A 23390-nucleotide genomic window follows, 5' to 3' on the forward strand; every position below is an offset into this window, starting at 1 on the left:
TCTTAAGACAGAGTTGGCGAACTTCATGACACCCATGGAGATGGACAATACAGTTATGACTGCTGAATCCTACACAAATGCACTCTAAGCACTTACGAGTGCATGGATTGTGATATCCCAAACAGAATGATGCTATCCTCCAAAAAAAGGAAGCCAATCTGGTGGCCCCCTGCCATAAACAAATTACAACAGAAGGAAGAAACTGCTGCAAAAGAGTAAAATTCCATGAGTGGAGGAGCTCTCTGGTCAGCCTCAGTAAGAAGCTGAGATCCCTTATAAGATCCTCCAAAGCTAGCTACGAAAACAAGATAGCCACGGATTCTAAAGACAACCACAAAGCAATCTACAACTATGTCAAGAATCTCAATGGTAACACCCAAATCTGCTCTGAGTTACAGCAAAATGGCACAAAAATTACAGAACCAACTGATGTTGTCAACATCCTGGCAGATAGGTTCAGTGCTAACTTTACCCCCACCCCCTCACCCCCTAAAGGGCCCATATCTATGCAGGAAGAATGCAGAGTCCCTGTAAGCACAACTACACAGGTAAAAAGAAGCACACTCTAAAGCCAAAAACACAGCATCCATGGGACCAGACAACATCCCAGGCTGCTTTTTAAATGAACTTCAGAATTAACTGACTCCCCAACTAAGCACCATGTTCAATCCTAGCATCATGTCAGGCTTTGTGCCCACTGAATGGCGCACAGCAACAGTTATCCCACTCCACAAAGGGAGAGCCACCATTGATCCTGGGAACTATTGCCCTATTAGCCTGACTAGCCTGGTCTGCAAGGCCATGGAACGTATCATGGAATTCATAAACAAAGACATTTGTAACCTCCAAACTCTGGACCCCACCCAGTTTGGGTTTCTGAAAGGCAGATCAAGCCTCCTGAACCTGGTCGACTTCTTTGAGGCAGTCACCAAGGCCATAGACTAGGGTAAAGGGGTTCCACACAGCCTATCTTGACCTCGCCAAGGCTTTCAACACCATCCCCCATTCTGGAATTACAGCTAAACTCAATAACCTAAGTATAAATCCCTATGTCACAAGATTGGTTGCCAACTGGCTCACTGACAGAACCCACACTGTAAAAGTTGCAGACTCCAAATCTGACTTCAAACCAGTGACAAGTGGAGTAACACAGGGTTCAGTCTTTGGACCTCTCCTGTTTGGTATCTACTTCTCTTAAGTACAGGCTAACAAAGAAGGCCTCTGACTAATGAAGTTCTCAGATGACTGCAAACTAGGAGCTAAAGTCGAATCCCCAAATAATGTGGACATCCTACAAAAGGGCCTCACTGAGACAGATGCCTGGTGTCAGAGCCATAGCCTCAAGCTCAATGCCAAAAAGTGCATTGTTATCCTCTTTGGTAAAAACTCTGTACCCATGAACTACCATGTAGATGGCAGCATTAACGCTGTGTGTGTGATAAGAGACCTTAGGACCCAGGTGGACAGTAGTCTCTCCTTTGACAATCACATTGCCACAGTAGTCAGGAAATCCTTTTAAGTGGCACACCATCACAAAAGGGTTCTCATCTAAGAAAGAGAGGTCATTGTTCCCCTCTACTCAACACTCAGATCCATTAGAGTACAACACCCCTTTTGGAATGTACCTCAAGACATCTGCAGCAGCTGGAAAAGACACAGAAGTACCTCACAAAGAGGATTACTGGCCTCAAACAGATGCCATATACGGACCGCTGCAAAAAACTCCAACTTTACTCTGTAAAGTATCGGCTACTCCGAGGTGATCTTTGCCTAACATATAAAGCTATGTCAAAGCCAGAGCTGCTGGACATGCTACACCTAAAGAAATCCCAATCCCTCCGAGCTACATGCTCTAGCGGCCTAAACCTTGTCACCACAATAAACAGGATATGCTGGAGGGATAGATTCCTGTCTCAGAGACTTCCCATATGCTGGAATAAGCTACCCATCTATGTCAAGCAAAGTTCCTCATTGAGACTCAAGAAAAATCTTGAGTGGATGGGAAATAGGAAATACACCCCAGGGATCACTTCTGTGGCACTGGAAATTAACTTTCTTGGGTTGGAGTAAGCCAGGGAAATTAGTTGGCTACGCTTACTTATGCCCTTGGGCCGATAGCCTAGTACCTACCTATGAAGGGTTAGTGCTGCTAGCCATTTAAGATCATTGTTAAATAAGAGACAGATTCAGCTGCTTGATGACAGTAATCCTCCAGCTTTTGTGCTAGACTAGCTATTAAACAGGAACAGGAATTTTAGAACATGGGGACAAGGTGCGTCTCCCTTCTTCAGTCAGAATTACAAAACAGATTACTTCTCTAGTTTGACTGAAAATACAGGTTCTAAGTGTGCCAGATTTACTTTTAATGTTTCTATAACAAAGATGGAAGTCAGAAAGGTGTTATCAGTATCCAGTAGCAGCAAAGAACACTACTGTGAAAGGCACTGACTGAGCAAAATAATTCAATTTACAGGCGAGATGTTAAGGCTGAAATATAATGTATGAACATTTGTCAGGAAACTCAACACTTTTTAAATCTAGAGTTCAACAGTGTGTGCTGTTACTGAACAGGAAGTTACATTATTGAAGCTCGTCTGATGAAGGGGATTGAGTTTGATTTTTTTTATTTTTTTTTATTTCACCGAGTACGGTTTGCAAAGAAAATGTTAAGTGGTTATTAAAAAGGCAGCAAGGTAATAACAGAATACAGAGCTTCTGGTGTAGACTAAAGGTGAACACATGATGGCAAAAAAATGTAAAAAAAGGAAATAGGGGATTTGAAAGTAAAAGAGAGTGGAGAGTTAGGATAGAGTGGATTAGAAGTCATTAGGATGTGGCATTGTAGCACAATAAAAGAGAAAAAGATTTGAGTAGGTTAGACAAAGATGAAGGTACACCCAAATACTATTAATGCCAAAGGAAGGTGAACTCTGATGTCAGTAACCGCTTTCACCCATTAACTCAAGTGAGAAGGAAAGCAACGTCTACTAGAATTGAAAGAACGGAAAGCAGCAGCTCTTCTTTTACTGAGGAACAGGAAGGAGAAAGCATTCACCTTTTGTAGGCACATATTTCTGGTGATTAGTGGGCATGCAACACAGGTAAAAGAAAATAAAAATGATCAAAACACTGGTTAGCATGCAACTACTTTGGTTTTAACATCAGAACTCCATGTGCCTGATGGATTGTTTCTGCATCAAATTTACTAGGTGCAACAGCTAAATTTCACCACTGCACAACCAGAAACAAGCAAGCCCAATGGATGAACTTGCTCTTAAGTTAACAAAACCTCACTTTTCATTAAAACTGATTAACTTGGTGTCAACAGCTATTAGAATGTAGTCAGAGATTAGCCACAACATTCACCTGTTTTGAAGCAGCAGTAAGGAAAAAGGTTTACATTAGTCCAGGCAAATGCACTTATGATTAAACAGAGCTGGTATGGTGAAATAGCAGAATGTAGGTAAGAAACCATGTTTTTTTCAGTGTGAAGTTTCAGCACCAAGCCAAGTAGGTAAATGGGGTTGGTTAAAAAAAATACTTGAGGGTGTAATGAAAAATGAGAAAGTGAAGGTAAGATGTACAGCAGTGATGCGCTATAGAGCTTACCTGAGGGATGAAGGAATAGTGTGTGAAGAGAAGATTCAAGCATTCAAGTGGGAGATGCATGCCTCAAGAAAAAATATGCTAGAATAGAGGAAATTCTAGCTGGAATAAGTTTAAATTATATATATGGGCTTTCATATGCATGAAAATATAAATAAGGGTAAACGAGTAAAATCTTACAGAATACTGTAAAATACATGCATATGGTGAAGGAAATTTTTAGTCAGAAAAAAATTGAACTAAAAAGGCAGAAAATACAGAGTATTATGCCTAGGTTGTTTTCATAAAAAGTACAGTTGTGTACACTTACCATAAATGTAGATATTAGAGTGTATTCACTGTTGCAGTCATTACATTTGGGTAATCTGCTGGCAGGTTGCTCTCAGTCGGCCTGAATAACAAAGTCTTGGGTCCTGCGTCGGTTGCAGTCTCCTCTTCCATGACGTCAGGGGTATAAAACATGCAGCAGACACCATTTTAATCAGTTTTTCTTGTCCCAGATGTCAGGTGCCCCCCCAAATGGGGAGCAAAAATATATACAAATTGTAAATATATAAATGCACCTTAGAAACATAAAATTTACCTTCAACTAAAAGCAAATACACCACAAAGGCTTTTGAGTATAGTGAAGGAAAGAAAAGGTATAGAATAGGGGATGGCAGCTGGGTAACCCAGACTGCAGCAGTGAATACACTAACATCTACATTTATGGTAACTGTACACAACTGTACTATGTTCTTCGTGTTTCACTGTTGCAGTCATTACATTTGGGTAGATTCCCAAAGCTATGGGTGGGAAGATGGAGCAAAACAGCATTAGGGGCAGCTATAAGGCCCTGCAGGACTGCAGTGGCAAAGCCTGCCCTGGATTTAGGGAAGAGAGGTAAATGGTAATGCTTTGTGAATGTATGAACAGAGCTCCAAGTAGCAGCTCCTAGAATGCCTTTGGTTGGGACCCCCCTGAAAAAAGCTGCTGAAGTAGAGGCAGCCCTGGTTGAATGGGATCTGATCCCCTTCGGCACAGGTTTACCATGTTGCAAATAGCAGAAACGAATGCATTGGCTTATCCATTTAGAAATAGTCTGCTTTGAAATAGCCTTCCCCTCTGATCCTGCAGCAAATGCTACCAGTAGTTGCTCAGACTTTGAGATTTTGTCCTGTAAGTAGAATCTTAAAAGTCTGTGTGCATCCAATGACTGCAGAATCCGCTCCCCCTTGTTTTGTGGATTTGGGAAAAATGTTGGCAGGTGAATGGTCTGGTTAAGAGCTACACTGGATACCACCTTAGGCATAAAAGGATTGGTCCCGAGGGCCACCCTGCCAGGGTAAAAGATAATGAAAGGCTCCACTGCCATGAGAAGCTGTAGTTCTGAAACCCTTCTTCCTGAAGTCACTGCCAAAAGAAAAGCTGTCTTCCAAGATAAAAAATTTATATCCATAGTAGCTGCTGGTTCAAAAGGAGGGAGGGTGAGTTTTTCCAGCACAAAATTAAGGTCCCATGCAGGAGTAGATGTTCTCCTGGGTGGTCTTAAATTTTTGGCGCCTCTAAGATACTGTTTAAGCAGTGGATGAGAAAAGAGGGGAGGTTCTGTGTTGTAATGAGCCTAGATGGCAGATGCATGGATTTTTATTGAAGAAAAAGATAAGTCCTTGTCAAGCATCTCAGTTAAGTATTGTAAAATCTGAGACATATTGGGCTTTGCTGCGTCTATTCCTTGCGCTTGGTTCCAAACACAAAATCTCTTCCATTTACCAGCATAAGATTTTCTAGTACTAGGCCTTCTGGTTTCCAAAATTACATCCATCACAGATTTACTGAGAGATGTGGATTGAATAATTAGTTGATTAGCCATGCTGCAAGATTCAGAGTTTGGAAATGAGTGTGCAGCATTTGATAGTTCTGCTGAGACAGTAGATGAGGTGTTTGAGGCAAGTACCATGGAGAAAGGTGTGACATATTCCTTAGAAGCAGGTACCAGTGCTGGCGAGGCAAGTCAGGAGCAATTAGGATAATTTTTGGTTTTTCCTGTCTGACCTTTAGTAAGATCTTGGAGAGTAGAGGCAGAGGGGGAAAGGCAGAGAATGATAGGTTTTTCCGGCTGAAGGATAGAGCATCCACTTTCCATGCTTTTTTGTGATGAATTCTTGTGCAGAATTTGTCCAACTGATAGTTTTGGGGAGAGGCAAATAGATCTATGTCTGGGGCTTCCCCATTTCTGTGGTAACACGCTGAAGATTTGTGGATCCAGTTTCCATTTCTGCAGGTCCATAAGATTTCTGCTTAAGTCGTCTGTCAGAGTATTTTGCTTTCCTGGCAGGAATTAAGCTTGAAGATGTATTTGTTAAGTCAAGGCTGTGTTCCACAAGGCCATAGCTAGTCTGCAAAAGGGGTAGAAATGTGTACCACCCTGCTTATGTAACACATAACTGTGGTGTTGTCCATCTATCAGTAGTTGTCCTGGATGAAGAAAGTCCTTGAAGGCTGTCGGAGCATTCTGAACAGATAGCATTTCTTTCTGGTTGATATGCAGATGCATTTGGTTTGGGCTCCATTTGCCCTGAAAGCATCTCCCCGCCAGGTGGGCCCCCCAAGCATAATCTGATGCATCTGTAGTTAGGGTTTGGGAGGCAGGGGGTAGTAGAGTGACTGACAGTCGCTTGTTTTGGTGACATGTCTCTGCCCACCAAAGAAACTCCTGTTGTAGGCAGGGAATGAGAGATATCATCGTTTCCAGGCTGTGACAATGCTGACTCCATAAACTTTTTAGGTATCCAAGAAAATGCTAGAAAGGAAACAGCTAGGATAAGTACTCCACCAAGGTACAATAAAGTCATAAAAATCCATAAAGAAATGGTGAAGCAACCAAGACACAGAATGTCCTAGTTTAGACACAGTCCAAGGATAAATAAAAGGTAGGTAAAATCCAAGGTAAAATTATTCACTCAGGTCCAAGGATAAATAAAAGGTAGGTAAATTTCTTTTGTGGATTTTAAAACTTTTTAGGTACCATTGAAGTTTCCTCATATGCAGTCTCGCATATGGCATTAGTAGAATACAGGATGCCATGAACCCCAAAGCCTGCAGGATTGTCTTGCAGATAAACTGGGTTTTTGTTGCCATTTGTTTGAAGTATGTTGTCAACTGCCTCTGTTTGCCTGGCGTGAGGTAAGCCATCTGGGCAGTTGTATTCAAGCTTGCACCCAAGAATGCAATTATTTGAGGGGGGTACCTGTTTTGATTTTTTTTCGTTTATGTTGTACCCTAGGCATGCTAGAAGCCTTTTTACAAACGCCAGACATTGAAGACGACTGTCCTTGTCCTCTGCTTGAATGAGACAATCATCTAGATAAGGATAAATTTTAATGTTTCTTTGTCTGCAGAATGCAATTACTGGTGCCAGGCACTTTGTAAAGACCCTGGGTGCAGTAGATAAGCCAAAGGGCAGTGCAGAGAATTGGTAATGCAAAAAAACCTGCTTTGAAGCGGAGGTATCTTTTGCTTGATTCCCTTATTGGGATATGCAGGTATGCCTCAAGTCTAAAGTTACTAACCAAGCATTCTTGCCTAGCACAGGCAGCAGCTGTTGTAAAGTCAGCATTTTGAAGTTTGGAATGTCCAGGAATGTGTTCACAATCGATAAGTCCAGTATTGGACGCCATGAATTGTCTTTTCTGGGTACCAGGAAAAGTCTTGAATAAAATTATTGTCTTTTTTCCTTTTCTGGTACCGGCTGAATAGCCCCCATATCCATAAGGGACACAACTTGTTCCTGGGTCTCTGCCCACTGGTTTTGTGGCAGATCCAGCCATCCGTTTGGAATTGGCAAAGTATGGAAATGAAATCTGTACCCCTGGGATACTATGTTTAATACCCACTTGTCCTGGGTAGTTAACGGCCAATTTTGAACATGAAGTGCTAGTTTTCTCCCCAAGGGGGCTGCCAAAAGATAAGTGCTTGGAGATAGAAGGAAATCATTGAGTCTGCTTACTGTAGGTTTGTGCTTTGTTCCCTCCAGATTTGGAGGTGGAGGCACCCCATTGCTTTGACCTGTAAAAACCCTGTGATTGATATCTGGAGCCTTTTGAGCGCCTGGGTTTGCCCTAACTGGCTCTGTTGGACACAGGAAAGGACCAATTTTTAGTAGGCCAGTGCCTACTGAACCTGGGTGGCTGCACTTGCAAGAAATCTTTTACAGTTTGCATAGATTTAGCTTAGTCTTCCATTTTCTTTAAAACACTTCTGCCTTATTACTAAACAGAGTATCATGCTGCAAAGAGGCATCCAACAATTTAGCTTTAACATGATCAGGCAAATTATGTTCCTTGAGCCAGGCATGCCTTCTAATCAGATCCAGTAACGGCGGCCCTACAAGAGGCCTCCAAGGAATCAAAACGACATTGCAAAGTATGCTTTCCAACCTGTTCTGCTGAAAGCAATAAATCCTGTAACTCTATTTTCCACACAATTAGAAATCATTTTCTGTTTCAGTAAGCCCATAACATGCTGTTGATATTTAAGCATATGAAACTGACAGTTTAAAGCCCTGATTGCCAAGGTTGCAGAAGTATAAACCTTCTTACCCCATCTACCCAGCGCCCTGGAATCTCTATCAGAAAGGGTAGGATTTTTGGCTGTAGAAGTCTCAACACCCTAGGGACCCTGAGAAATAGTCTCTGGATCAGCAGCAGGATTTTTGAAAAGAAATTTGTGGGAGTCAGGAACCTTGTAATATCTGTCTGGCTTACTAGGAGCCGGAAGCAGGGAATCAGGAGCCATGCTTGATTCCAAAAACACATCAACAATGTCTAATACAGGAGGTATTGCAAAGGCCTATGCTGAGGAAGAAGGAAATCCCTAAGCCTCTTTTTTGATTCAGAGAAGTCCTGACTCTCCCACTGAAAATGTTCCCTTAAAGTATGCAAAGTCTCTCCAAAAGAGAGATCCTTAGGAGGAGATGCAGATAGGATGGATTCCTCTGCATCAGAATCCTCAGAGGGTGGAATAGAAAATTCCTGATCAGAAGAGAAATCAGAAAATATGGAAACCTTATCTGAAAATTCATAATCAGTGCCTTGCCTAGGCCTCTTAGCAGGGGGGTTTGGGAACCCCTGATGATGGTAATTAAATCCTCAGCCATTTTGATCATCTGTTTTTTAGGCATAGGGGCCTGAACACGTGGCTCATGCATCATTTTTTTTAGACAAAGTAGTTGTTTTTTACCTTGTTTTTGTTGCTGGCATCAGTTTAATGTAATAATGTTGAAGCCTGAAAACACCCTCAGAAGCCGGTGCCTGCTCAGCGGCTCCAGACCCATTCAAGGGAGAGACATCCGCAGGTTCAATACTTTGCGAATTTCATGGCATACCGGACTCCGAATGGGTCTCAGTAGAGGCCTGTCACTCAAAAGTAGCGGGTATCAGGGGCTGCGAAAGCACCTCACTGAGTACCGGAGACTGGCTTAGGAGAAGCTTAGTCAGTTTTGGACTTAGACGAACTGTCTGTCTTTTTCCTTGCATTTTTTGTGAACTCCGGTAGTCGGACTGCTAACAGACATTTCAGGGTAGTTAAATCTTGAACCAAAATATTTAGAAGCAAAAATATACCGGCGCTTGATGGTGCGTTGGTTAAATATAGCACAAAACTGACAGCAAGGCACATTTTGATCAGGGCCTAGGCAAGGAATACAGTACAAATGAAAATCGTTATGAGGTATTTGCTTCCCACAAGTAATGCAATTATTAACTTTTACCGACATCGGTAAGGAGCAAGAAAATTTTCCCCAATGGGGCACTTAGCTTTAGTTTGAAGATTTTGGTTTTGAAACTCGAATACGAAAATTTCAATCGGCACTTATGACCTGCTTCGGGCACCGCGCGGCAAGAAAGACTGATTAAAATGGCGTTGGCTGCTTGTTTTATACCCCTGACGACCTGATGTCATGGAAAAAGAGACAGCAACCGACGCAGGACCCAAGACGTTGTTATTCAGGCTGACTGAGGCCAACGTGTCAGCAGACTACCCAGATGTAATGACTGCAACAGTGATACACGAAGAACATCTGATAAACAGGAATGCAAAAAGAAAAACAGCAAAAAATCAGTTAACTAGCAGAAGTGGGTTAACACAGTGATGGCAGTTTTACTTGCCAGAGCATTTTGCACGAGTTGTTCTATGAACGAGAAAGGTTTACTAGAATGACCAGAGGAAAATTATCTTACACATTTAGGGTGGGAGATGAAGACAATCCTGTTGAGCAGCAGCCATTGCAGATGATATAGTTTATTTTGTAAGAATAGTGTGAGAATTATAAAATACTCTGCAAGAATTTGGAAGAGACTGCTTTTAAAATTAATGTAAAAGATTAGGGATTTTCTTATAGGTTCATAGGTTCATACTAGGCTATCTGCCCTAGGGCATTTATAAGCCTAGCCAGAGTTGTGTGGCTTTCACCACCCCTTAGGTTGAATACTATAGCCATTAGTTTGCCGTGTCTCTGTCCAGCAGTGATACAGAGATGATCCCCGGGGTAAACCTACGATCTCCCATCCACTGGTCAAGATTCTCCTCTTGAACAGAGCCAGCGAGGTGCTCTGTCTCACATGGACCGGGATTCTGTTCCACAGCATAGGGAGTCTCTGGGTGATGAATCTGTCCCTCCAGCACGTCCTATTTATATCCGTGTTAAGGTTTAAGTCTCTTGCGGCTCTGGTGGATTTGGATTTTTTGAGGTGGAGCATGTCCATTAATTCCGGGTTGGACATGGCCTTGTATGTCAGGCACAGGTCACCTCTGAGCAGACTGTATGCGACTGAATAGAGCTGGAGTTTCTTCAGTCGGGCAGCATATGGCATATTTTTGAGCCCCTTTATCCTTTTGGTGAGGAACTTTTGGGGTCTTTCCAATTGCTGCAGGTGTCGGGTTAGATACATTCCGAATGGGGCATTGTACTCTATCATTGGTCTGATAAGTGAAGAGTACAGGGGGGAACAATGACCTCTCCCTTGATCTGGATGTGAATCCCTTCATAATCAGGTGGGCAATGTAGAAGGTCCTTCTAACCACTTTGGCAATGTGAGTGTCAAAAGAAAGGTAACTGTCAACTTGGGTCCCCAGGTCCCTGATAACCTCTTCTGTGCTTAATGGATTGCCACCTATGTGGTAACTTGGGGTTACCTTGTTTTTACCAAAGGGTATGACTATACATTTTTTGGCGTTTAGCTTAAGGCCATGGCTCTGGCACCAGTTATCTGTTTCTATGAGACCTCTCTGAAGGATATCTGTCTGATGGATTTTCAACTATGGCGCCCAGTTTGCAGTCATCTGCAAACTTTGTCAGCCACAATCCTCCTATGTTTGCCTGCACTTCTGAAAAGTAGATGCCGAACAAGAGGGGGGCCAAGGACTGAGCCCTGTGGGACACCGCTTGTGACCGGCTTGGAGTCTGACATGGCACCAGCAACTCTAACCCCGTGGGTTCTGTCCTTGAGCCAGTTTGCAACCCATCTTGTGACATATGGGTTTACATTTAAGCTGGTGAGCTTTTCTATGATACCCGAGTGGGGTATTGTCTCGAAAGCTTGCTTTCTGTTATAAAACTCCCAAATGATTTCAAATGGATACAAGAAAACATGTTTGAAAACAAAAAGGTAGAGAATGTCCCCAGCTTTTGATGAATAAACACATCTGAAATATTTTAATCGCTCTCACTGACTGAGGTTCTCTGCCTGTTTCTCGCTGCATGGTAAGGGACTGAATGTAAGTATCCTTAGCTGTTTTACCTCCTAACTGCTCCAACATATAAACTCACACCCATCTCTTCCCTGTCTGCCCGAACCACCCCACCTATATCCAATATCCACTTCTCCAGTTATTAGCTCTACTGTTTTTGTTCTAAGCATTATCATTTTGAGTCTCATTACTGATAAAAAAAAATCTCACTCTCCACTTGTACATGCCATGTCCACTCTTTTGGCTGGACCACATTTACTTCACCTATAAAACCTGTATTATAATTTCAACACCCCAATCTTATTGTTAAATGTTCTTGTAAACACTTGTATCTTTTGCATCTGGATTACATTACGCTATTATACTGAATAAATTCAGTTATACCCTTAACCTTACTTTATTATATATGTAACCCAAGCTGACCTTGCACACAAACTTGATCAGTGCTCTACCCAGGTAAAGAAAAAATAAACTAACAAGAAAGGAAAACACTCACCCTTATCTATGGACTAAAGCCAGGTCCCTCTTGGCATTCCATATGGTTGCCACTGCCTCTGGACTAACAAGTTTCTGGCAAGTGCAAAAAGAACAAAGTCACTACAGATGAATTAACTGCTCCAGGAGGGAAAGCAGTACCTACCTGTCCAAATGCAGTGACAATTACATGAAAAGCAGGCGTATACGAGGCTCTTTCCCCAGACAATGTTCTGTACTTTTCTTTCACATTCAGATGCTACAACAATACCACAGTAATGGTTTACACTGCAATTTAAAGTTACATCTTCAACCATTAAAGCCAAGGTCATTATTCCACCTTGTGGAAGTTTCTGCAAACCACCTTGGATAACTTTGGCATCTTTTACTGAAGTCATATTTAGCATTGTCCATCATCACTCTCCATTTTACAGAGTCTTTGTCAATCACTTCCATCACTAAAATCTAGAGTACTTTCTAAGGTTCTTTTTTAGTAAACTACTTCCCCCACTTTTTATAAATCTTCCTCAGGATCTATCAAATTTCAAGACTGTTCTTTATTTAGTAAAAAAAAAAAAAAAAAAAAAACTCTGCTGCAAAATGGAACCCTCAAAGTCCGGTGACTGATTTAACAGCAAACTACTAGAGAGCAATGCCAAAACAAATGCAAGTCAAAACTAATAAAAAATATGTTAATTCAATTGATCTTAATTCATTTCTAATTTTGATCCTTATCCTTTCAAAGCTGTCAGTTCTACCAGCAATTATCTAGCAAGTTAAACTAACCGATAAAATCTGCAATCTCACTTGCAAAGCCAAGCAGCTAAGAAAGTGGTAACCCTCAAGACAAAAACAGGTTTCCCTCATGCTTCATCAAACAGCACAAAAAGCAGACAGGATACCAAAGACCATAACATCAAGCATACCACTTTATGCATCTCAGAACCTAGAACCCACCACTATACTATTACCTATACTAATACAGTCGCGATAACCAAAAATGGCATCCTTCACTACCTGCCCTCCATATGTAAACGAATTCTTGCCTACACCAATACAGTCTCAGTGAACATTTCTCTTCCTCACTAAGCACAAGCTGACACCTACTAACTTCCACTAAGCTACTTCTAAAGATATCAGAAATGATCAACACCAATTAATAAACAGATGCCTTGCCCTTAGAACACCACCACAGCAAGAGCAATCTCAACTTACACCAGAGGTATGGGAACCATCATAGGTATACATACTGCTCTAATGACCACCGGGGCCCTTTATAAGCGAAGCCATGCAACCCAACCCAATTGTGTCCCTATGTATCACAGGTATTTATTAATGAGGGGGTATGACAGTTCAGAAGTTTAGAAATTGTGTGGGCTATGTTAGTTTGGGCAATACTGTCTGATCTATCAGAGACATGGGGGCCAGAACTGCAAAGAATTTCCAATTTCCCACCCATAGTCAAGGCTGCAATTATATGTTCATAGGTATTATATGGTAAAAGAAACTTTCAATCATATTCTACTTTTTAACTTTCTGTTCAGTGCAAATGGTTGAAAACATAACTAATACTACTAATTATTCATTTACATTGTACAGTTTCTTTCAGGCTTTCTCTATCCTAACGTTTCACAAGGTAATCACGCAAAGCCAATTAACCCCTAAATCAACTAATTTCAGTTTTTAACTCCATGTACACATTGTACTTTAAATGACTTGCATGCAATGCAACACTGTAAAGATACTTAATCAATTCATATGAATGCAACTGTAAAATCTTAAAAAAATTTTAAATGTTTGCTTATCTTTGTCTTATGCTAAGGTTACAGATTCAAACAATTTTTAAACAAGCCCAACTACCTTGCTAGTACATGAAAAAATAGAAAATGTGTTTGGGGGGGGGGGACAGAACCACACACCACCATTACCTTTTCCAACACCTGCAATTTTTTTCTTACCTTCTGAGTAACTACCAAAAACCGCAGTGCACTGAACTGTGCCACATTCTGTCCACCTGGTAGCTTGACTGGAAGGGAATGTGGCGATTCAAGAACAGTTGTAGGATTTACCATCTTTTCTACCAACATAAGCCAGGCGTCAAGAAATTCACCAGTACCATCTGGAAGCTCTGGATGCTCCAACCCTTCAGGCACAGGAACTTTTCCTCCCATAGATAAAGCCCAATTAAATGTTCTACCAAAACAAATTGATTTAATTACTCAACCAAGGAATATTTAAGATAATATTCTGTACACTTAAGTAGCACAAACAAAAATTAAGGAAAACTTCAGTTACACAAAATGCTTCTCAAAACTTACTCAGCAAGCAAATTCTTATAACATACATCTCTTTAATAAATTAGGCAGATTCCAAACACATTTTAATTTTTTTTATATTTCAGGAAGCAAATTTCACATTAGCATGTATCGAAGTCAACAGGGTACATGTAACCTCAAACAGGTGGGTACTCCATTTCCTTAGTTTATTTCAAAGAGATAATACAGAGAAGCTCTAGTACACAAAATTAATGCAGCAGGCACATTGTGTTGAAGAAACAGTTAACCTTCCATGGGAATCCAAAAAGTGGTCCAATGGAAGATGGATGGGAAGGCATAGTTGCTAACCAAACAGGATGCTCTCAAAACTAAGTTAAAAACTCCAATTCTTCAAAGTAATTTAACATTTATTAACAACCTGTCAAAACATGGCTTAGTCCTGCATACTACATCTTCTGGTGAAACGGCAAACCTAACATTAGGTAGCGGCCACATTTCGTATCCAACATACAACTTCCTGAAGCAAACAGTGGATACTATTGTTTCTGATAAGTGATTTTGTGCCTCAGTACTGCCTCCTATATGGAGCAATAATGGAAATAATATGCTAACTAGAATGAGAGAGTGCTTGCTTACTGGTTTGAAAGCCCTCACTTAGGCAATAGCAGCTAAACTGCACCTAGCAGAACAGTGACCAAATCTTCTGGCATTGCTTTTGTAGCAGAAAACTTGCCTCACTCAATTGTTCAAGAAATAAATTAATGACCAGAACCATAGTAAAGCCGGAGATATTAGAAACCATTTCTGGAATGCTTCAAACTCATTAAAATAATGACTTGGAGGTTCAACAATTCTCAGAATTAATGGCTACTGCCAACTTGGTTTTCCTGGAGAGGAAGCTTATATCACAATCAAACAGGTCAAACAATGAAAAGGAGATACTCCAGGATGAAGTTCACAAAACCATCCTGTTACTCGAGGGCAGGAGAGCTCCAACTCCTCCTTTCGCTCTTTCTCTCAAAGAATTCTTCCACCTTGGTTTCTTTTCCAAGTTCATAAAACAGTGCAGTAATTCATAACTAACCCTTAAAAACAAGGAAACTATGAAAGCAGGATGGCAAAAATTAAACACTGTATACCACCTTAAGTATAAAAAAAAACAAGCGCTTCAGTTTATGTGCAAAGCTTTTAGTACAGTTACAAAGGCTCACTTTTAAGAACCTTGCACCTTCATGGTTCAGATTACCTTTGTGTAACAAGTTCTCAAAGTTTTCTTACTATGCATTTTACAAAAACGCCACAAGCACGTGAAAATTGGAAGCAAATGCCTATCACACTCTTTTAGCAAGGATAACTGCATCAGATAGTCAGCAATAAATTAGAAGCTCATGGATGCTGCTATTTCCATAAATGATGAGTCCTAGTTTTTCTGGTCTATTTCCTTTTATAAAATGTTAGGAAGGTAAACATCATTGGTAAGAACTGTACAGGAATTATTTTGCCAAATACAACAGCTTGGTAAGTAAAGAACAGTAGTGCTAGTAAACTTACAGTAACTTTAAACGTTCTAATGCATCACAGTTGCAGCAGCCTAAGCAATTTAGGATATCCTGCCCAGGATATGACTACCGACCAGCTTTCAAATCTTCAGAGCATCTTTCAAGTACCCTAATTGCAAAGGACTTTGAGAAGACCCACATAAAAAGGCAGTTTGGTTACAAAAAACTTCAGAGCTTTCTTGTCATAAGAAGGAATGCTATAAGCCCTAAAACATTAGATTACTGTTGCAGTAATGTACCACAGTTCAGGAACATACAGGAAAGAGGAAAGAATAAAGAATCCAGGGAGCCTCAGAAGAATACGTCTAGCAAAGCTTGTTTGGAACCTGGAAAAACAAAACAGTTTGTAATGCTTTGTAGAATTATATACTGAGGACCATGCTACTGCCTCTACTACACTTTGAATTCATCCACATTCTGCAAACCTAAAGAAGCCAAAGCCCTGGTAGACTGGGCCCTAACCCTAGCTGGAAATGATTTGTGATGGTTAGAACAGAGAAATAGCAAGACAACCATCTAGAAACTATCTGCTTTCACACTGGTTGTCCTTTTTTCTAACCATCAAGGCAGATAAAGATGATCAGCTTTCCTAACGGATTTAGTTTTGTCGAAGCAGTAAGTATGTCAACTGCCTGTGGATATCCACAATTTATAGGATTCTCTCCCCCTCACTTTTAGCTTCTGGAAAGAAGACAGTAAGATTAACAGATTGACACAACATAAACTCTGAAACCACTTTGATTTCAAAGAAAATCCACCCCTGTGGAAAATTAGGTAGGGTTGACTCGCCTATAAAACAGCTTGCAAGTCAGATACTCTTCCTGCAGACATCAGAGCAATAAGTAACACAGCTTTCTATGGCAAGAAACTCAAACTAGCCTGCTAAGTTGGCTCAAATGGAAGTGCTACTTTTTCTAGTACAAAGTTAAGACCCCAAAGCAGCCACCATCTGTTTTCCAAGATAAAACATGCAAAATTTCTTTCAAAAACTGTAGGAATTGTGGATCTGTAGAAAGGGAGGGGTCTAAGGGCAGACTAGCAGAAATGGCAGAGAGATAAACACTGAGATTAGTACAAGGCCAGAGGATATCTCTCATAAATCATCACTGCTACCTGGGACAGACAAGGGTAAACATCACTGGAGAGCATTTTGCATTTTAACAACCCTGGTTAACAGTGAAAAGGGTGGAAACGCATACAGAAACAATGTAATCAACTGGAATGAGAAGGTATCAGTATTCCAGGCCTGTTTGCAAGAAATCCTGCAAAACAATTTCTTTGTCTGTTATGAAAGAAGGCAAAACAGATCTGAGGTGTTCCCCAAAACTGGATTAATTCTTGGAAGACCCCCCCAGCCCCCAAGTACAACTTTGTTTAGTAGTCTGTCCTGGTACTGCTTAGCTCATTTGTTACAATACTTCCCCCCCCCCCCGATGGAATGTGTGTGGCCTAAAGAAAATAAGCTGAGTTGCTACCTCCTACGCCATCATAACAAGTCTGCAGAGGATAATATCTGGCACCCTCATTCTTTATTTCTATATCTCATCAATGTGTTGTCTGTGACTACCTGAAGAGGTCCTGGAGAGCAAAGATTTAAGACTTTCAAAGCACTGGTAACTGCCAGCATCTCTGACACTAATGTGCTTCAGTCTGTCCTGGTTGTTCCACACACCTTACACTGTCACCCTTTCGATACAGCCCTCCACCACCAAAACAAAGACTGAAGCATCTGTTGCAACACACTGGAGAGGAAGGGGGAAACAGGGGGAGATGGACTGAAACAGAACTGGTCCACCACACAATACTTCCCTTTTCACAAATCCCAACAATTTAATCAAAGCTAAAGGGTGCTGATTTTGAAACAATATTAAACTGAGGTACCACTAATTTTCTCCTCATGTGAAGTTTAGCCAGGGACTTATGGTAATCATAGAAACTATGAAACCCAGACTCATGGCTGAGGCATAATCCTGTGGATCAGGTATGCCAGCCTAGACTATGCTGTAGACAGTACAGTTGTGTACATTTACCATACATGTAGATGTTACTGTGTATTCACTGTTGCTGTTAGCACATTTGGGTTATCCTGCCAGGGGTAGCCCTCAGTGGGCCCGAATGCCACAGGCTTAGTATTTTTGCTTTGTTTGCTGTTGCTCCAGGACTGATGTCAGGTCATTAGTGGTATAAAATCAGGCATCGGACGCCATTACATCAGTTTTTCTTGCCCTAACTTTCAGGACCCCCCAACAGAGAGCTAGGTTATGGTGGAAGAACACCACCAGTAGAAAGTAAATACCAAAAATTCCTTGTAAGGAGAGAGAGAGAGAGAGAGACAGACAAGGGGGATGGAGGTTGGGAAACCAGGACTGCAACAGTACACTCGAACATCTACATTTACGGTAAGTGTACACAACTGTGCTATGTTTTTCATGTTTCTCTGTTGCAGTCATCACATATAGGTTGATTCCCAAAGCTGGAGAATAGGGTGGAGAGGCAGTCAAGAAGACTGGGGTTGGCTAGGATGCCCTTGCAAGACTGCGGTGGCAAAGCCTGCCATGGATTTGGAGAAGATAGGCAGGTGGTAATGCTTGAAAGAATGAACAGATGTCCATGTTGCAAGCTTGCGAGCCGTCACTGGAGGGGACGCCTCTGAAAAAAGCTGCAGAAGTGGAGGTTGCTGTGGTGGAATGTGTCCTGACCCCTTTGGGGGTGGTTTCCGTGCTGGCTGTAGCAGAAATGGATGCAGTGTGCTATCCATTTGGAGATGGTTTCTTTGGAAATGGCCTTGCCCTCTGCCCCTGCAGCGAAGCTGTCTAGCAATAAATCAGTTTTTCAAAAATATTTAACCCTCTCCAGGTATAATCTGAGCAGTTTGTGCACATTTAAGGAGTGCAGAACCCTTCCCCCCTTGTTTTGTGGGTTAGGGAAAAAGGTGGGCAAATGAATGGATTGATTTAGAACCACACTGGACACCACTTTAGGCATGAAGGATGGGTTAGTCCCGAGGAAGACCCTGTCAGCATAGAAAATGAAGGGCTCTACAGCCATAAGTGCTTGTAGCTCTGATACTCTTCTAGCTGAAGTGATGGCCAGAAGCAAGGCTGTCTTCCAAGAGAGAAATTTTAACTCTGCTGAAGCTGCAGGTTCAAAGGGAGGCAGGGTGAGCTTTTCCAACACAAAGTTAAGGTCCCAAGCTACGGTAGGAGCTCTTCTGGGTGGCCTCAAGTTGTAAACCCCTCTTAGGAACTGTTTGATGACAGGGTGTGAGAAAAGAGGTGGCTCTGTGCTGAAATGAGCAGAGATGGGTGAGGCATGAATTTTAATAGAGGAGAAGGATAGACCCCTGTGTAGCAGGTCTGCCAAGTAATCCAGGATGAGAGATAGGGAGGGCTGGAACGTTCTGGCTCCCTTAGCCTGGGTCCAGGTGCAAAACCTTTTCCACTTGGAAGCATAAGATTTTCTAGTGCTGGGGAATCTAGCCTCACATACAACATGTAGAACTTGTTTGCTTAGACTGGCAGCTTGAGGAGAGGTCAGGGAATAAAGCAAGGCTGCCAGGTTTAGGGTCTGCAATTGGGGCTGCATGAATTCTCTATTCCTCTGGGTTAGGAGTATTGGGATCTGAAGTAGGTGCCATGGTGGCAGGAGTGATCTGCAGCACAGCAATGGGTACCAGTGCTGGCGTGGCCAGTCTGGGGCAATCAGGAATGCCTTCAGTTTTTCCTCCCTTATTCTGATCAGTACCCTTGAAATGAGTGGTAGAGGGGAATACATAGAGAGGGTTGCCAACTGGAAGGACAGAGCATCCACTTTCCAGGCCTTGCTTTGAAGTTCCCTGGTGGAGGAATTTGCTGAGCTGATGATTTGAGTGGGAGGCAAAGAGGTCGATCTTCGGGGTGACCCATTTCTGGGTTACAACGGTGAAGGTTCTGTGTTCTAGCTGCCACTCGTGTGGATCTAGCAAGTTTCTGTTTAAGTTAAGTTGTCTGCCAGAGAGTTTAGACAGCCTGGCAGGAATTGTGCTAGCAGGTGCAGTTGCATGGCCGAGGCAGTGTGCCAAAGGGTCATGGTGAACCTGCACAGACGTTAAGAGTGAGTCCCTCCCTGCTTGCTGATATACCACATCACTGTGGTGGTGTCTGTTTTGATCAGTAGAGGCCCCGAGGAGAGTAGGGGGTCTAAAAGCTGTCAGGGTGTGTTGAACAGCCAACATCTCTTACTAGCTGATGGGCATGTTTATTTCATTTGGGCTCCACTGGCCCTGAATGCACCTGCCGTCCAGGTGAGCCGCCCAGGCATAGTCTGATGCATCTGTGGTGAGGGTCTGGATGGTTTGGGGTTGTGAGAAGGGAAGACCCTTGTGGTAGCATTCTGCTGCTCACCAAACAAAATCTTTCCTTAGACAAGGCATCATTGGTATAAGAGTTTCCAGGTCGAGTGTGCTGACACCACAGGCTTTTTAGGTACCTCTGTAGTTTCCTTATATGCAAGTCTGGCATATGGAGAGAGTAGGATGCAAGAAGCCATGAACTCTAGAGATTGCAGGATTTTCCTTGCGGATAACTGGGTCCTGGTGGTTAGTTGAGAGAAGTACACTGTCACACAGGCTTGGTTTCCGGAGTAAGGAATGCCATCTGGGATGCTGTGTCCAGGCTTGCACCCAGGAATACATATTTTTGTGGGGACTAGTTTGGATTTCTTTTCATTGATAGTATACCCCAGGGAGGTCACTAGGTCATTTATAAAGGTCAGGTGCTGAAGCAGCTTTTCCTGTCTGCCTGAATCAGGCAGTCTAAGTATGGGTAAATTTGAATATTTGTTTGTCTGAAAAAAGCAATGGCGGGAGCCAGACATTTTGTGAAAACTCTGGGAGCAGTAGATAAGCCGAAGGGGAGCACAGAGAAAGTACAGTTTTGTACCTACCATAAAAGTAGATGTTCGAGTGTTCACCCTGCAGCAGTCATCACACTTGGGTTATCCTGTTGTCAGGCGGTCCCGCAGTCGGCCGGAATTCCAAAGTCTTGGTCCGACGTCGGTTGCTGTCACCTTATCCCTGACATCAGTGCGCCAGGGGTATATATATATTGCAACCAACGCCATTTTCTTCAGTTTTTCTTGCCCCAGATGTCAGGTGCCCCCAAAAGGGTGATCAGAATTAGTACCAAATGGTGTGAACACTGCACAAACACAAAATCCCTTCAGCTATAAGCAAATACATCAGTAAGGCATAGCAGAGATTTAGCCAGTAGATCAGAGGGGATGGAGGGAGGGTAACCTGGACTGCAGTAGGGTGAACACTCTAATAGCTACATTTATGGCAGGTACAAAACTGTACTATGTTCATCGTGTTACCCTGCTGCAGTCATCACACTTGGGTTGAATCCCAAAGCTATGGTAGGGGGGAGGTATCAGAGGGTTAGTGGAGGCAATAAGGCCCTGCAGAACTGCAGTGGCGAAGCCTGCCCTGGACTTAGAGTAAAGAGGCAAGTGATAGTGTTTGGTGAAGGTGTGTACAGAACTCCAAGTTGCAGCTTCTAAAATTTCCTTGGTAGGAACCCCCCTGAGAAAGGCTGTAGAGGTAGCTGTTGCCCTGGAAGAGTGGGATCTAATGGTAGCAGGAACTTGTTTCCCATGATGGGTATAACAGAACCGTATGCAATAATCTATCCATTTTGAAATGGTTTACTTGGACATAGCCCTCCCTTGAGAAGCTGTAGCATAGGATACAAAGAGCTGGTCAGTTTTTCTGAAAGTCTTAGTTTTATCCAAGTAGTAACTAAGCTGCCTGTCAATGTCCAAGGAATGCAGGAGTCTCTCATCTTCGTTCTGTGGATTGGGGAAGAAGGTGGGTAGGTGGATGGTTTGATTTAAAGCTACAATGGAAACCACCTTAGGCATAAAGGAAGGATTAGTTCGTAGAGAAACTCTGTCTTTATGAAAAATGAGGAAAGGTTCCACTGCCATTAGTGCCTGTAGTTCTGAGACTCTCCTAGCTGAAGTTATTGCCAGGAGCAGGGCAGTCTTCCAAGATAGGAACTGAAGGTTTGCAGAGAAAGCTGGTTCAAAGGGAGGAAGCGTTAGTTTTTCCAGTACAAAGTTGAGGTTGCATGTTGGTGTAGGAGCTCTCCTAGGTGGTCTATTTTTTGCCCCTCTGAGGAACTGCCTTAGAAGAGGATTTGAAAATAAAGGTGGATTTGTGTCGTAGTGAGCTGAAATAGCTGAAGCATGGATTTTAATTGAGGAAAAGGAAAGTCCTTTGTGCAACATCTCAGCTAAATACTACAGAATGTGAGGCATGTGAGGTTGAGTTGTGTCTTGGCCTTTAGCTTGGTTCCAGGCACAAAACCTTTTCCATTTGTCCGAGTAAGCCTTCCTGGTGCTTGGCCTTCTGGCTTCCAGATTAACATCCAGAAGTGCTTGTGAAAGAGGAGCTGGTTGTATGTTTAGTAGAGTTGCCATGCAGCCAGATTTAAAGTTTTGAGCTGGCTGTGTAGAATCTGTTTGTTTTGTTGCGTGAGCAAATGGGGTATTTGAGGCAATATCCATGGTGGGCTGTGAGCCATATTCTTCAATAGCGGGTACCAGTGCTGGCGTGGCCAGTCTGGGGCTATGAGAAACAGTCGTGGTTTCTCCTTTTTGACCTTCAAAAGAACCTTTGTGAGGAGAGGTAATGGAGGAAAGGCATATGCTGTCAGGTTTTTCCAACTGAAGGAGAGAGCGTCCACTTTCCAAGCTTGATGGTGGAATGTCCTTGTACAAAATTTTGTCAGTCGGTAGTTTTGAGGACTGGCAAACAGGTCTGTTTGGAAGGCCCCATTTCTGAGTTATCATTGTAAATATTTGTGGGTCTAGTTTCCACTCGTGGGGATCTTTGATGTTTCTGCTTTGGGTGTCTGCCAATGTGTTCTGTCCTGGCAGGAATTGAGCTTGTAACTGGACTTGGTAGGCCCGAGCTGTGTTCCATAAGATCATTGCTTGCCTGCAAAGAGGGTGGGAATGTGTGCCCCCTTGTTTATGTACCACATTACTGTGGTGCTGTCCGTCTTTATTGCAAGTTGTCCTGGATGTAGCAGATCCTTGAATGCTGTCAGAGCTTTCTGTACAGCCAGCATCTCTTTTTGATTTATGTGCAGTTTTCTTTGTTCTGCAGTCCATAGGCCTTGAATGCATTGTCCTGCCATGTGTGCCCCCCAGGCGTAGTCTGAAGCATCTGTTGTGATAGTTTGCCTGGTTGGGGGCAAGGTGAAAGGCTGACCCTTATTGAGGTGACATGCCTGTGACCACCATAGAAACTCCTGTTGAAGGCAGGGAATGAGAGATATCATTGTGTCCAAGCTGTGGCTGTGTTGAGACCATACGCTCTTTAGGTACCACTGTAATTTCCTCATATGCAGCTTTGCAAATGGTATTATTAGTATGCAAGATGCCATGAAGCCCAAAGCCTGCAGAATTTTTCTTGCAGTTAATTGGGTCTTTGTTGCCATTGTCTTGAAATATTGAGTCAGTTGTAGTTGCTTGTCTGGTGTTAGATAAGCCTTCTGGGCCGTTGTATCCAAGCTGGCACACAGGAATGTCATTTTTTGTGAGGGTACTAGTTTTGACTTCTTTTCGTTTACTGTGTACCCCAGACAATTTAGTAGATGCTTCACAAAGGCCAGATGATGTAAGAGAATGTCTTTGCTTTCTGCTTGGATGAGGCAGTCGTCCAGGTATGGATATATTTGAATTCCTCTTTGTCTGCAGTATG

The 23390-nt window shown here is 42.5% G+C and overlaps 1 protein-coding gene across 1 annotated transcript in view; it reads right to left on the bottom strand.

Annotated features, from left to right (window-relative positions):
* The window catches only part of HUWE1 (HECT, UBA and WWE domain containing E3 ubiquitin protein ligase 1), a gene marked incomplete in the record, with an annotated part of 5008559 nt that overhangs the window by 2599284 nt on the left and 2385885 nt on the right, over positions 1-23390 (bottom strand). The window contains 1 exon segment of the mRNA XM_044079288.1: positions 13767-14001. Within this exon segment, the coding sequence (XP_043935223.1) occupies positions 13767-14001 (235 nt within the window).

This window comes from Protopterus annectens, chromosome 8.part0 (assembly GCF_019279795.1).
Source record: "Protopterus annectens isolate FY-2018-M chromosome 8.part0, PAN1.0, whole genome shotgun sequence".
Taxonomy (NCBI): domain Eukaryota; kingdom Metazoa; phylum Chordata; order Ceratodontiformes; family Protopteridae; genus Protopterus; species Protopterus annectens.